The sequence below is a fragment of the Podarcis filfolensis genome (assembly GCF_964270895.1).
Source record: "Podarcis filfolensis genome assembly, chromosome: 8".
Classification (NCBI taxonomy): Eukaryota; Metazoa; Chordata; class Lepidosauria; order Squamata; family Lacertidae; genus Podarcis; species Podarcis filfolensis.
In genome coordinates this window covers 36908745-36922878 of record NC_139611.1, presented here as the reverse complement: position 1 = coordinate 36922878, position 14134 = coordinate 36908745, and the positions used below count along the sequence as shown (strand labels likewise).

The 14134-nt window shown below is 45.1% G+C and overlaps 1 protein-coding gene across 1 annotated transcript in view; it reads left to right on the top strand.

Annotated features, from left to right (window-relative positions):
- Positions 1-1186: 1186 nt before the first annotated feature.
- Positions 1187-14134, top strand: part of SLC6A2 (solute carrier family 6 member 2) — a 54899-nt gene continuing 41951 nt past the window's right edge. Inside the window, exons 1-2 of the mRNA XM_083626049.1 lie at positions 1187-1290; positions 1894-2203. Coding sequence (XP_083482175.1) covers positions 1900-2203 — 304 coding nt within the window. The 5' untranslated portion in view covers positions 1187-1290; positions 1894-1899. The remainder of the gene's footprint in view (positions 1291-1893; positions 2204-14134) is intronic.

The window sequence follows — 14134 nt, the reverse complement described above, 5'->3', positions numbered from 1 at the left end:
TGACTTAAGTGCTGCTAATGCAGCGGTTTGACTTAATCCACAGAGGTGCACTCCATTGTCTCTCGAGACAGACAGATGCCAACAACAGTTACTATGTTTGCTTTGTGTGTGCGTAAGCCGCCCTGAGAATATTTTTCTTTTTATTCTTGCAATTGAAGAGCAGCATAAACATTTTTAAAGTAACCACAGGCAAACAAATAAACACACAAGGCATGCATGGATGGCCCTATCCCAAGACTGGCAGTGTTGCATTGTAAACGGTGACTCTTGGGAACAGCAATGCTGATTTCTCTCCATAGAGATGCCTCCCTTCTTCCACAATTTCCTAACTGTGCCGTTACTTGAGGATCGGCCATTTGCTCCAAATTGAGCAAATGGAGCAGCAATTCTGAAATAGTAATTATCATAATTATTTATTGATTTTATTGGTCACTTTTTTAAAAAGTAGCTCAAAAGCAACTTACAAAAATAGTACATACCATAAAACCAGCATAAAACTAAAACAAAGTAAAAGCTAAAGACACTTTCGAATTTATGAAAAGGCAGGACAAAAACATCCCACTCCCTGAAGGAGGCCACAGGTAATTTAAAACCAAAGACCTGGCAAAAAAAAAAGTACCCAAGGACAGGTAATGAAGGTGACAGGTGGGCTTCCTTGGGGAGAATAATCCATCCCTAGTTCTTCTGCAACAGTGGTGGAAACCTGTGGCTTTCCAGGCATAGGTGTAAACTCCTGGGTGCCCTGGGTGCCAGAGCACCTACAAAATTCCCCATGAAGGGGCCAAGCACCCACAAATTTTGGGGCCAGGACCATGGCACCCACAGCCCCAGGCTCCCATGGTCATGGGGCCAAGTTGGCACTCCTGCTTCCAAGTGTTGCTGGATGTCAACTACTATCCTGACCACGACTACTATCCTGACAATTGACCATGCTGGCTGGGGTTGATGGGAGTTGGAGTCCAACCACAGCTGGAGGGCTGCAGGTGCCCCATCCCTCATCTAGAAGAAGTGTGCAGTAAGAAGTGTGCAGAAGTGTGTGAGCTGGGACTGGGAGGCAACGAGATATCCCTGAGCAACGGGGGGGGGGGGGATCTCATCTGAAGGCAAGAGTAGGCAGTCCGAATTGTGTCTGTTAATCGATGTCCACGATTCTAGAATCCACGCTGAACATTCTATCTGTGTGCCTAAAGAATCTCTCTCTCTGGCACTAAGCTTAGGTGAGCAATATGAGCAACATCCCTTCCCTCCCCTCTCCGCCTCGACGTGCGACTGTGCGCCTTTGGTAAAGCGGTGAGTCCCCAATTGAGGGTGGGAAGCTAACAGAGGCAGGAGAGTTACTCCGAATCCCAGGAGTACCGTTGCCTTGTGCCCTTCCGTGGCCACCTGCTTGGTGCGGAGCAGGGATGGGCGACAAGGAGGAGGGTCCACTCCGTTGGCGAGAAGAAGAAGGCGCAGACGGTGCACGGCGGCGGCGCCTGGAATCAGGGGCCGATTTAGTTTGGCCCCCGAGGTGGAGGAGGCGAGCTAGGATTTTGCTTGTTTTTTATTAATAATAAAAAACTGGGGAAGGGTGTCAGGAAAGCGAATCGCTGCTTTTTCCATTTTTCCTCACACACCCGCCTCATTTGCATGCCCTCCTCCCTCACCGCCTCCTTTCTCCGAGGCGCGTTTTTGCGCTGCGCTCTTGGAGAGCCCTCGCCAAGAGCGCCCTTGCGCGCTCCGGGGGAGAAGACGAAGGGGGCGCTTCCGTTCGCTCCCACTTCTCGCCAGTCTGCCTCGCCTCCCACTCGCGCTTCGCCCCTCCGCTCTCCCACGCTGAGCTTCTCTTTCTCTCTCGGTGTGTGTGTGTGTGTTTCCCCCTCCCTCTTTCTCTCTCCTCTTGGACGTCTCAAGGCGACAATGACCAAGTCCCTGAGCCAGCCCGAGCAGAGGGACTCGGCGGTGGCGCCCTTGCGGGACTGCTCTGACCCGCCGCTCCAAAAGAAGGACGTGGAGCTTCTCCTGGTGAAAGAGCAGAACGGCGTACAGTACACCAGCAGCAACCTTCTGGAGACCCGCAGCCCGCGCTACAGTCCCACCGCCGCGGAGCCTGAGCGGGAGACGTGGGGCAAGAAGATCGACTTCCTCCTCTCGGTCATCGGGTTCTCGGTGGATCTGGCCAACGTGTGGAGATTTCCCTATCTCTGCTATAAAAACGGAGGAGGTAAGAGAAGTCTCTTCTCTCTCTCTCTCAGTCTCTCTCTTGTACACATACGATCTTCTCTTCTGCATCTTTGTGTTTCTCCATAGCATAACCGATCCGACTAGCCTGTGGAAGTTTTACGCGAATGGTTAGGAGAAGGTTTGGGGTTCCGGAGCCAGGGAGTGGGAAGCAGGTTCTTGTCCCACTGTGCCCTCCTGCGATGCACACGAAGGCCCATAGCAAGTCGCATGCTCCCACCCTCAGTTCCTACCGGGAGAAGGGAAATAGCAGCGACCTTCCTCCTAGGGTTGTTGTGAGGGTGGCCGTAGTAAAGAACACGGGGGCACCCAGATTTGAAACACGGTTGCTTACTTAGACGACAACAAACAAGCCTCGAGTTCATTTATTTGCTTATCCTTCACACCTCTTCCTTTCCCTTCTTCCAAACAGTGTCAAGGAAGTAAACACCACCACCTCCTCTTTTTTTAAAAAATATATATATATATATATATATATTGAGTGACAGGGTTGGTTTGGGATCTCCTAGAACTTCACTGGATGAGTAGAAATTTGAATCCAGCACATCATGTTCCTTGTACTACTGCTAACTGTGCATTTTAAACTGTATTCTAACTTATATTTTAATCAACTGTTTTTTGTGTGAGTGTTTTAATGTTTTTACTGTATTTATATTCAGTGTTAGCTGCCTTGAGCCCCGTCTTGGCTGGGGAGGGCGGGGTATAAATAAAAATTTATTATTATTTATTATAGGATCTAACCTTGACAGTCCCAGCTGATGCACGTTTTACTTGAAAGGTGCAAGGGGTTACGACTTGAAAGTGTCAGCCTATGCCTGTTTACTCAGAAGTGAGACCCGCTAAGTTCGATGAAGCTCAGCAACATAGTAGTGATTCCCACTGAGTCTTACCCCACTGATAAGTGTGTTAAGGACTACAGCTTGTGTTTAGGATTGCAGTATGAAACTCTTTGCAAATTAAAGGGGAGTGTAGTGGGAGCAGTTGGTGGAAAGGGCAAGCTGTTTTAAGCACTTCTGTTTTCCTTGACTATGAAAGAGGGAGAGAGCTGAGTTACAAACTGACTATGATGAACATTTCTATACAGATCCAGGACTTCAAAATTTCCCAGCATCTTGGGGCTGATTCATTCCCTGCACTCTAGTCAGTGTCTCATTGCCTGATGACTCTGAATGGGTGATCTGCTGTGCTTTCAAAGAGAATTGTGTCTTTTGGGTCATGAAACAAATACTCAGATTGCTTTTGATGATTGTTATATTAATGATTACATTTTTATCCCTTTCTTCCTCCAAGGAGCTCAATACCGTGTAGAGAGGTCTCTTCTCCACCCCTTCCTTTGTTCACACAACAACCCTGTGAGGTGGGTTAGGCTGAGTGAGTGATCAGCCCAAGCTCAACCAGTATCTTAAGTAGGATTTGAACCCAGATCCACTACTTTTGCATAGCCATCACTTGGGGTGCAACAATCCTCTAGTGATTGATGTGGTAGATCTATCCTAAAGAAAATACAGAAAGGCTGCTAAATCAGAACTTTGTTTTTTGTGAAATAGATGTGCACCAATCCACCCACTGTGGCTGTCCCAGAGAAGCTTGACTTATTTTGAGAGTGGATCAAATCCAGTCACCCAGTGATCAGTGTAGGGCTGTGTACAGAACCCCCCGTCCCTGTGAAATTACTACCCCAGGGACTCCTAAACTGTGGTCTTCCAATCACCAGTGGTGCACAAGCTTCATGCATGTGGCCTGTGGTGTGTCTCTAAAAAACAATCACTATTTGAATTCTATAGAATTCTATTGGATTTGGATTGCAGTGCAATCCAATACTACATAGAAGATAAACAGGGAATAAAAATGCAAATTAAAATCTAATACAGGGCATTGCAATTGCTACAACAGGTAGAATATATATATACAACAGGTAGAATTTGCAGGTGGTCTGATGTGTGTATGTGCAGATTTGGGAAGTTTGGCCTATCCAAACTTTTCCGCCTTGCTGTATTTAAATTTGGATGAACTTCTTGTGATTTCCAAGCTTCTCTGACACGCAAAGGGGTTTGCTGGATCACATCAAGGACCCATCTAGCCCACCCTCCTCCTTCCCACGTCAGTCCCCTGCTGGGCCCTCTCAGCAACTGGTGTTCAGTAGATGCTGCCTCTTAATTCCAATTAGCCATCAGGGCTAATAGTTGTGGCTCACCCAACAGCTCATGCACCCATTTGTTCACCACTGCTGGATTTAAGATTAATTTAAGATTCCATTTCCATGGCTATGTATCTGTGGCTGCATACACACCATACATGGAAAACACATCTGCCAGCCTCCTGGCTAATAATCCTGGAAACTGTAGTTTGTCCCTCACAGAGCTACACTTCACAGCACCCTTAAGAAACCATAGTTCTCATGGGGTTTTTTGGTGACTTTTTCTTGTGGGGCGCTTTAAATGTGTTGTGTGTGTGCAGTCTATGTCAGGGACATGCGCTCCCTGCTGCCATTCCACTTGAACAAAAACTCCCCTTCATTGCAGAAACTGCAGGGAACCATGAGGACTAGGCAGTTGTGCAGAGTTGCATGATTTGACAGCTGTGTAAATTTGTCACAGCGCAACCAGGTGCAGAGCAATGAATTAGGACAGTTCAGATTTCATCTGGTCAACAAATAAAAGGGATAAAGGCAGGGCCGGATTTAGGTTTCATGAGGCCCTAAGCTACTGAAGGTAATGGGGCCCTTTATATGTCCAGCTGTCCTTTGTCAACAACAAATTGTCGCTGTTTTTTTTTTGGTGTTGAATATATGCTATATGGTAATTTATGGACCTAATAGGTATCTGAAGCCATTTGCACATAACAAAATATGTATTTTATCAAAGTAATTGTTGAACTGAAATACAATTAAGAAGAAGTATATCAATAGTGAAATAATTATTAAGCTCTAACTTAAAATGATTTTTTTATTCATAACAAACTTAATAATGCAAACACATTGGCATTTGGTAATAACAAAAGTTCCTTTAGAAGCACAGTTTACAAAGACTCATAATGAGCAAACCAGGGATATTTTAGGGAGCAGGCTAGCAGGCGGGGCCCATTACTTACATCATAGGAGCCTACACAACACAAAACACTGTTGCTGTTTGTAGGTTTTTTATTTTATTTCTTTTTTGTCTTAAATTTTGGAAACGTAGATCCAGGGTTTTTTTCCTTAAAATTTTTTGGGGGCCCCCAAGAGAGTGGGGCCCTAAGCTATAGCTTGTTTAGCTTATACGTAAATCTGGCACTGGATAAAGGTGCTTCTCCTTAAGGAGAGGAGCTGTTGCTCAGTGGTAGAGCTTCTGCCTTGTATTCCAAAGGTCCCAGGTTCAGTCCACAACATTTCTAGGTAGGGCTGGGTATGTGCCTTGTCTGAAGCCCCAGAGAACTGCTGCCAGTCAGAGTAGGTGATGCTCAGCAAGATAGTTCAAGGGACTGGTTTATATAAGGCTGTGTACACACAGGAGGCCCAGTCCTTCTAGTGTCTGTCTAATTGGACTTGCTTTTGACAACAAGATGCCTTCTGCATGCTTGTTGGAGTAACTCCATCTTTGGGAATCTGCCAGTTCCATGCTGGAGGAACAGAGAACATGGCAAACAGATGGAGAACTCTTGGCAAGACTGGGGTAGACGTTTGGTTACAAGGGAACCAGCAACAGAAGACACAGCTATGCTATGAAGCCTGGACCACTTGGTTGCCAGATTATAAAACAGTAGCTAAACATACTTCTTGCTTTTCAATAAATGATTTTTATTGAGTTTTAGTCAACATGCAATAAACACAGAGCAATATAGGCAATATAGGGACACAGGTGGCGCTGTGGGTTAAACCACAGAGCCTAGGACTTGCTGATCAGAAGGTCGGCGGTTCAAATCCCCATGACGAGGTGAGCTCCCGTTGCTCCGTCCCTGCTCCTCCCAACCTAGCAGTTCGAAAGCACCTCAAAGTGCAAGTAGATAAATAGGTACCGCTCTGGCAGGAAGGTAAACGGCGTTTCCATGCGCTGCTCTGGTTCACCAGAAGCAGCTCAGTCATGCTGGCCACATGACCCAGAAGCTGTACACCGGCTCCCTCGGCCAATAAAGCGAGATGAGTGCCGAAACCCCAGAGTCAGTCATGACTGGACCTATTGGTCAGGAGTCCCTTTACCTTTAATATAGGCAAAGTACGTTATAGGAATGTCTGCAACAGGATTTGGAGTGGTATTGCAAAAGTTCATAGCACAGAATATCTGTAGCCGTGTGCGGTGATTCAGAGTGGACCAATATAAGTGGAAGTTCTCAAGCAGAAGGTAGATGTTATAGATATGCCCTCCACAATGTACCGTAAGCTGACTCATTGAAAGTTGCAGTGGAAAATAGAACTCAAAGGGGATAGGTGAATGTGCATTCCCCATAGCTTGGTGGGAGAGCATCTGCTTTGCATGCAGAAGGTCCCAGGTTCAATCCCCAGTATCTCTGAGTAGGGCTTGGAAATGCTAGATGGACCTAATTGAGCTAGATGAGTCAATGAACTAAATGGGCCTGCTTCTGCAAACCTTTACAATAATGTTTTTTACAGTGAGTTTTGATAGGTATAAATTAGAATTGCAAGGGATGGAACTAGCCTCCTAGAGCTTATGTTTTAGGGCCCAGAAAACAGTTTCCAGTCAGAAAACTTGCTTTGTTCAAGTTTACTTACACTTGCTTATGTTTCTGGTTACAAATGCAACATAATGTTCACATTCTGAAACTGAAGAGTGTTTGGCAAATTTGTCATGTGCCATTCACACAAGGAGGACATCACTTGCTTGCCCTGCGTATGATTCCTGTGCATTTGATATCTGATGGCTGAACTTGTGAACTGACTTGGCTGAAAAGCTTTGCGTTTGAGATCATGGGGTGATAGGAACTTTCGATTTGTTCTTTTCTTTCTTTCTTTCTTTCTTTCTTTCTTTCTTTCTTTCTTTCTTTCTTTCTCTCTCACACACATGTACCACATAACTTTATGTAACCATTGACAGGTGATGGACACCCATATCTGAACCAGTTATATGTGGGTCACCAGAACCCTCAGGCTATAATCTTGTCCACATATTACACTCAATGCATGAGCAGTCTGTGTACCTCTGCACAAAATAGTTGATCTGTATACTCGTACAGTTATTCACATGCAATGTGCAACTGGTGTACAATTTCTATACCTTTATACACAGTAGTTGAGCTGTACAAATCAGCAAGTGTACACTCTTCCACACAAATGTGTGTGTAGGGTCAGCATGTACCTGTATTTAGTGCAACATGTGTCAACAAGCCAATAAATAAATATCTTTCCCAAGTTAAGTAATATGCATGGACATCCAAACCAGTCATAGGCATTAGAATGATTATTCCCTCATCTAGATAGCTGTGGTTATCCCTACAAGTCCTCTGGTGACTTGCTCTGACAACCCCACACCTAAGCAAGCCCTGGGCCCATTGTCATTTTGAAGTTGGAGATATATCAGATTAAAGCTCTCTACCAGCCAGCCCATGAATTTGGGTCTTTCATTTTCATGCACAAACGCCGGATGCTTTAACTTCAATCACCTGGGTTTAAAAGATTTGGCCCGATTCCCCAAGTAGTAGCATAAGGATATTTAAACACACACACACACAAATCATTTCCTGCATTCTGGGGCTTTGTTCTCTGGTGATTTATTTATTTATCATTTGCCTTGGGAAGGTCATGGATGAGAGTTCTGGCACAGTGCGTCCTTTGTGCAGACGGCTTATCTCTACTAGCTCTTGCAGTAATTCTCCCCAAAGCATGACAAAGGTGAATGTAAAAGTCCATTTTCTTTGTAAAGGGAAGACATTATGGGTTGTCTGGCCTATGCAGGGCCAGTGTTGGGAGCTGGCACTGCTGGAAACCTGTCAGGGCCTTCGCACCAGAAGCAGCCGTACTGCTGACTAAGCATATCAAAACACATTTTTTTTGCTCTGCCCTGTATTCATTGCATGCAGCGTGGTTTCCATTCTGCTGCAGTTCATCTTCCACCAAAGCCAACCTTTTTCATATCAGTGTCTGCTGCAGAAAAATTGTGCAACTTATGTACTTTATGTAATTCGTGACATTGTTCCACCCTGTTCATTTCAGGGCAAAGGAAACAATGCAAAGGGAGGAATGTAATCAATTACATATGATTTTGCAAACTGAAAGCAACAACAATGGCAAATGTAAATTGCATTCACATGTTTGATATTAGTTCCGGGCATGGGGTAGCATTCAATGTTAGGGTGGCACATAGCATACCCACTGAACTTAATGAACATTTTGATTGCTGTATTTACTCAAATGCAGTGCTTTTTTTTAAAAAAAAATGTTTAGGGGTACTCTCATTTTCCTACTCATATTGAAATACTGCCCCTCAATTAGGCCAATGCTTAGATTCATGAAATGTTTAGGGGTATGCGTACCCCTACGTCCCCCCCCAGAAAAAAAGCACTGCTCAAATGTAATGCGCACCTCTTTTGGCCAAATTATGTCACGGAAATTAAAGTGTGCATTAGATTTGATGGTGCATTAGATTTGATTGCAAGCTTGAAAAACACCCTCTGACTTGGCAAATATGGTACTTTTGTGGTTTCAAGGTTTTGAAAAGAGAGGTGTGCATTAGATTCAATGGCACATAAGATTCGTGTAAATATGGGAATTTCATAAGGTCTACTCTGAGTAGGACTAGTGTTGCATACTACCCATAGAATAGCATATCGTGAGCATCAGCAGTTTTCACTCCCTTTTCTGTTTTCATCTGAATTCTCTGAGATCCCTACAGCCTCACTAGTGTTGCTTCTCATCTTTATCCTTGCTCTTTGCAAGTCTGTGAGTTGTAAGAAGTTCAAGGAGGAGGAGGAGGAGGAGGAGGAGAAGGCTCCACTTAATTTTGCTCTCTCTTGGGTTGTAGTGTGGAGAGTACAAGCAATATTATTATTATTAATTTATTTTTTTGCTCAAGGAACCCCAAAATATGGAGCAAATATTGAGTTGCCTCTATGCCTAGACTGGGAATAATTTAATGCTAATTGTGCACTAGATGGTCTTTGAGCAACTGTGAATCTTTCATGCTCCAAAATGCATGCAAATCTTAACAAGGATGCTCCTGCTCCACAAGATTTTAAGCTGAGACACATGGTCAGTGGCGCTGGATGGTGCAGCTCTTGCTAGACTGTCCCAGTTCAAATTGCAAATGGGGAACTACATGTTTCAATGCACTCCATGTAATAATGTGATACAGAACATTACAATATAGCAAATTAGGGGTGGGGTAAAAGGTCAACCTGAGGGTCACATTCCCTCCTGGGCAACCTTCCAGGGGCCACATGTCAGTGTGTCCTTGGACTCTGATAACATCTCCTGCTTCCCGGGATGAAGGTTATAGCAGTGAGTGTGTGTAGAAACTAGCCTCCTGTACAAAGGTTAGAATTTACATTTGTTGCTCTGTCCACTTGTCTCTGGTCTGCCGATCTCTGAGATATGGAGCTCAGATGTTTGCCCAGAAATGAATATGGCCTTTGAGTAGGGTTTGAAAAGGGTTCCCCATTCTTGGGATGGGGGTGATCTGAATTGCTCACCCAGGCACACAGTTTTGGGTGTCCATACATCATATGTGCCTGTCTTTCTCTGCCTTGATACTGTGTGTGTGTATGTGTATATATATATATATATATATATATATATATATATATATATATCTCAAAGCACTCTGGCAAATCACAAAGCCATTCACCTGACATGTGTCAAAAGCCTTCCTATTGTTCCACGATCATTCTATTGTTCGTTGGTTGGTACTCTGCTCTGCTGGCATGTGTGTAATACGGGGAATCTTTTTTGCTACTGGAGAGCTATTCTTAGCTGATGGAAATAAGAGCCCAATCTACGCCTGCTGTGTCTTGAGCCGCTTCCTGTAGAAACCGCATGCCGCACACTAGTCGAACGGCAAACTACTGGGGGAAAGAGCAGTTTGGAGAGCTCCTTTTGGAGCTCCTCATAATCTCATTTTTCCTCAGACCACCCTGATCAATTTGGTGCCACCAGGAAACTTGGTTGTTTTGCTACTTGCCCCTAACTCCAGGGCATTTATGAAAAACTTACAAAGGACAGGTTCCAGAAGTGATTCTTGCGGGGGGGGGGTCCTACTTTTTACATCCCTTCATTGTAAAACAAAAGTAACAACAACTCTGTATATTTATTCTGACTTTCTGCTTCCTTGGAACTTTGGAAGGGAGGTCCGACAGCTCGCCTGTCAATCATCTGACATAGTTATGACATGTGCATTATCCTGCCCACCTGTTGAAGTCCTTTGCTCAGTATTTGATAAGTGCTCAACTGCCAGCTGGTTGTTGGGCACTTGGAAAGTGCAGTGCAAGGTGTTTTGCAAACCATATTCCTAGTGCTTGGGAAGTGCAAGGACTGGGAAAAACTGCAGCCTCATGGGACAAATTTGGCCTGCAAGTTGTAGGCTCTCCATTCTTGCTTTCTGCCTATAATATATATGCTCTCATTTGAAACCAAGAACTCCATCTTACCCATCTTGGTTTGGAGGCTTCTAGAATTAGCATATAAATGCTTTCAGTATTTACAGTGTCTTTCTCCAAAAGTCTTTGGCATGTTCACTTGTTCTATGGTGCTTTGTACTCCTCGAATTGCTGTCATGTCCCCCTTGTGCACACTGATTCCCTAGTTCTACACCACTCCCATTTGCACCATCCTAAACAATTTAACCCTCATCCCTTGGGGATGATTTACCCTGAACTGGAGACTCCTCATCTACTGTCAGCTTTCTGAAAGTTGCTCTGCCAGAATTTCAGCTGTCATGTCCAACAATCTGTTTCCATTCTGGTTCACACAGAGCCCTTCTTCTTTGTATAGTCCTGGCTTGTCCCAAAATGCTCTCCAGCACCTACCAGATCCAGGCATCTTTTCCTGACACCAGTGTCATGGCTACCAGCCATGATGGCTAAGCTCTGTCTCAGGGTGGCCCAACTTTTCATACCAAGTGGGCCACAAGAGTACTTTGACACAGAACCCACAGGGTGCACACTGCCTTATTGCATCGGGGTGTGTGTGTTAATGAACACTTTCCCCAGCCCTTGCACTGCCTTCCCAAAGCTGGGAAAGCACTAACTAGGCTTTGGGAAGGAGGCAGGAAGACTCTTGAACCCTGCTACAGCCCTGTGTCTCTTTCCCAAAGCCCAGCACCATGCTTGAGGGCAGGGCCGTCTTAAGCGTAGCTGGCACCATGGTGCAAAGATCCCTCCGGCACCCCTCCAAAACAAGGGAGGGGGCAGTGGAAAATGTCCCCCACCGCCCCGATCCCCGGCGTGGTGGCCGTGATCAAGCAGGAAAACGTGCCAGACGACATGCTCTCTGGCGTCAGGGCACCCAAGAAGGCAGCCCAGGAAGGCTGCATCTTCCGCCTTTCACCAGGAAGCAGCAGGAGGACAATGACCGGGAGCAGGGCTGTCTTTAGCAGATGCAGAGGCTTGGGATCCTAAGCCTCTGTGGGGATCGCTCTCCTCCTGCAGAGGCTTGGGAGGGAAGCTGCACGCCCTCCAGGCATATAGTTGGCGGGGCGCAGCTGGTGGGCATGCAGGGAAAGGGGAGGCTGCTGGCAAAGCCGCACAGCTCCCCCACTCACTAGGGTGCCCCGAGAGGCCGGCACCCTGGCGCAACAAACCACTAAGACCAATGGGAAAGACGGCTCTGCTTGAGGACTGGGCTGGGGTTGTCAAATGTTGCCAAGGGCCACCAAAGAAGGCCTTGGGGGCCGCACATTGGACCAGCTTGCTCTTTCTGAATACCAGTCATTGAAAACCACAGGGGAGAGTACTCTTGTGTTCAGATCCTGCTTGCATATTTCTCCTCAAGCACCTGGTTGACCACTGTGAGAACAGGATAATGGACTAGATGAGCCATTGGCCCAATCCAGCAGGGCTCGTCTTATGTTCTTATATCCAGGTGGGGCTTACCTGAATGAAAGCTTGTAGAGCCACAGCCTGTCGTTGTAGACAATACTGAGCTAGGTGGCCAGTGGTATGACTCAGTATTAGGCAGCTTCCTTTGTTTCACTAAGCACATGCCCACAACCTCTATCCATCAGGGACATTCTGTACAATACATCCGGCAATCTACCAGCATACTTCTTATTGCTGTTTATTGAGATAATTTTATTTGGTGCCTGGGTCATGAAATGGTGAAGTGAGGATAGTCTGTCCCAGTCTTATCTCACTGGTGCACTGAACTCACACAGCTGCCCAACTCACGTGTTTCCTTGGCTTGCGAATTAGGGCCTGAGATGCTTCTTCGAGTGGCGCTCTCCTCTTGCTCACAGAGCTGTGATCAAAGGTTCCCTGGTGATTTTCTATAGAATGAAAAAAATGCTGCTTAAAAAAGGGGGGCTCATTAGCAATGTGGGAGGATTCACTCTTCTGTTATGTGTTCAGTCCCTTTCATTTGGGGGAGCCTCAAATATATATATTATTTTCTTCAGGCCACAAGGTGGAGCCATGTAACTTTAAAATAATACCGGTAATTAACGTACAACGTATATAAATGTATATGCTACATATTACCAGCTCCTGAAGAAGTCAAGTAGATATTTTCAGGAGTCTTTCTTTATTTTTATTTTTTGTTGTACGAAATCTTTGCTACACATTTTCCCAACCTGCCGCCTTCTAAATATTTGGACTACTCAGTGGTGCTAACTGAAGGGTTGTAGCCCCAATCATCTGGAAGGCACCAGTTTGAGAAAGTCCTCTCTGGAATCGTAAACATGTACTTTACAGCTGGGAAAAGGACAAATCTGCTGAGCACCAGTTTTAAACACCAGCCATCTATATTAAATCATCTGTACATCGTATTTAGCTGGTCAGATCTTCACGTGTACCACAGAATGAAATCTCCCTGATCCCGTAAAGCTGAATTTCAGCCTTTGGTCCAAGGCAAATGATGCAACTCCTATGCTGAAGCTAAGAAGGTCTTGTTCTGTGTCTGAGGCTACTTGGGAAAGCCATGATAGAAGAAATGTGGATAATAGGTTTGTGAATAAACGCAATCCAATTAGCAAGCTTGAGATTGAAGTTCTCTTCAGCTTTTGGTGCTGCATTACTTTCAGAGTGAAAACAGGGGTGTGGAGCCTTTTCCCCTTCCCTCAGAAGTAACTTTCTGAAGACTGGATGCCCATGATAGGTGGGGCTGGAGCCCAAAGGTGGGCAGGGCCAGAAGTAATAAGTAGGCAGAGCAGCAAGTGTGACTCTCAAGCCCTTTTAGAGAGGGGCCCAGAAAGACCCAGGTTTAAAAAGGTTGCAACATTTAGAGAAAAGACAAGTAAGAGGTGATACGATAGACGTATTGTGGTAAAACTGGATAGAGAAAAGTTCCTCTCTCATATCACTAGAGCTCATGGACATGCAATGAAGCTGAATGTTGGAAGATTCAGGACGGATAAAAGAAAGCTCTTCTTCAACCAAAGCAGAGCTAAACTGAGTCACTGGACCTGTGGCTGCTCCTCCAGACATAAAGGACAGCAAATCTGACCTGGTGTTTGTTTTTGTTGTTGTTTTAATTGGAGTAGCTTCTGCTGAAGTAAATGCCTGCGAAGTTTGGAGTTATGCAGAATGCTTTGTTTTCATAAGCAGCATGGATGCTTCTTTTATCCAGTGAACAATTTTTGTATCATTCAGAGAATGGATACCTGCTTTGTATGCAGAGAAAAACAGATTCAGTTAAAGCTCATTTTCTGTTGTATCATTTTATACTTTACATATTGTTGTAACAAGCACCCGCTCTCCTTTGGATGAAATTGCAGAGCAAGAACTATTTCTTAAAAGGCTGTGAAATCTGGAAAGCAGAATTTCCACCTTTACAGGG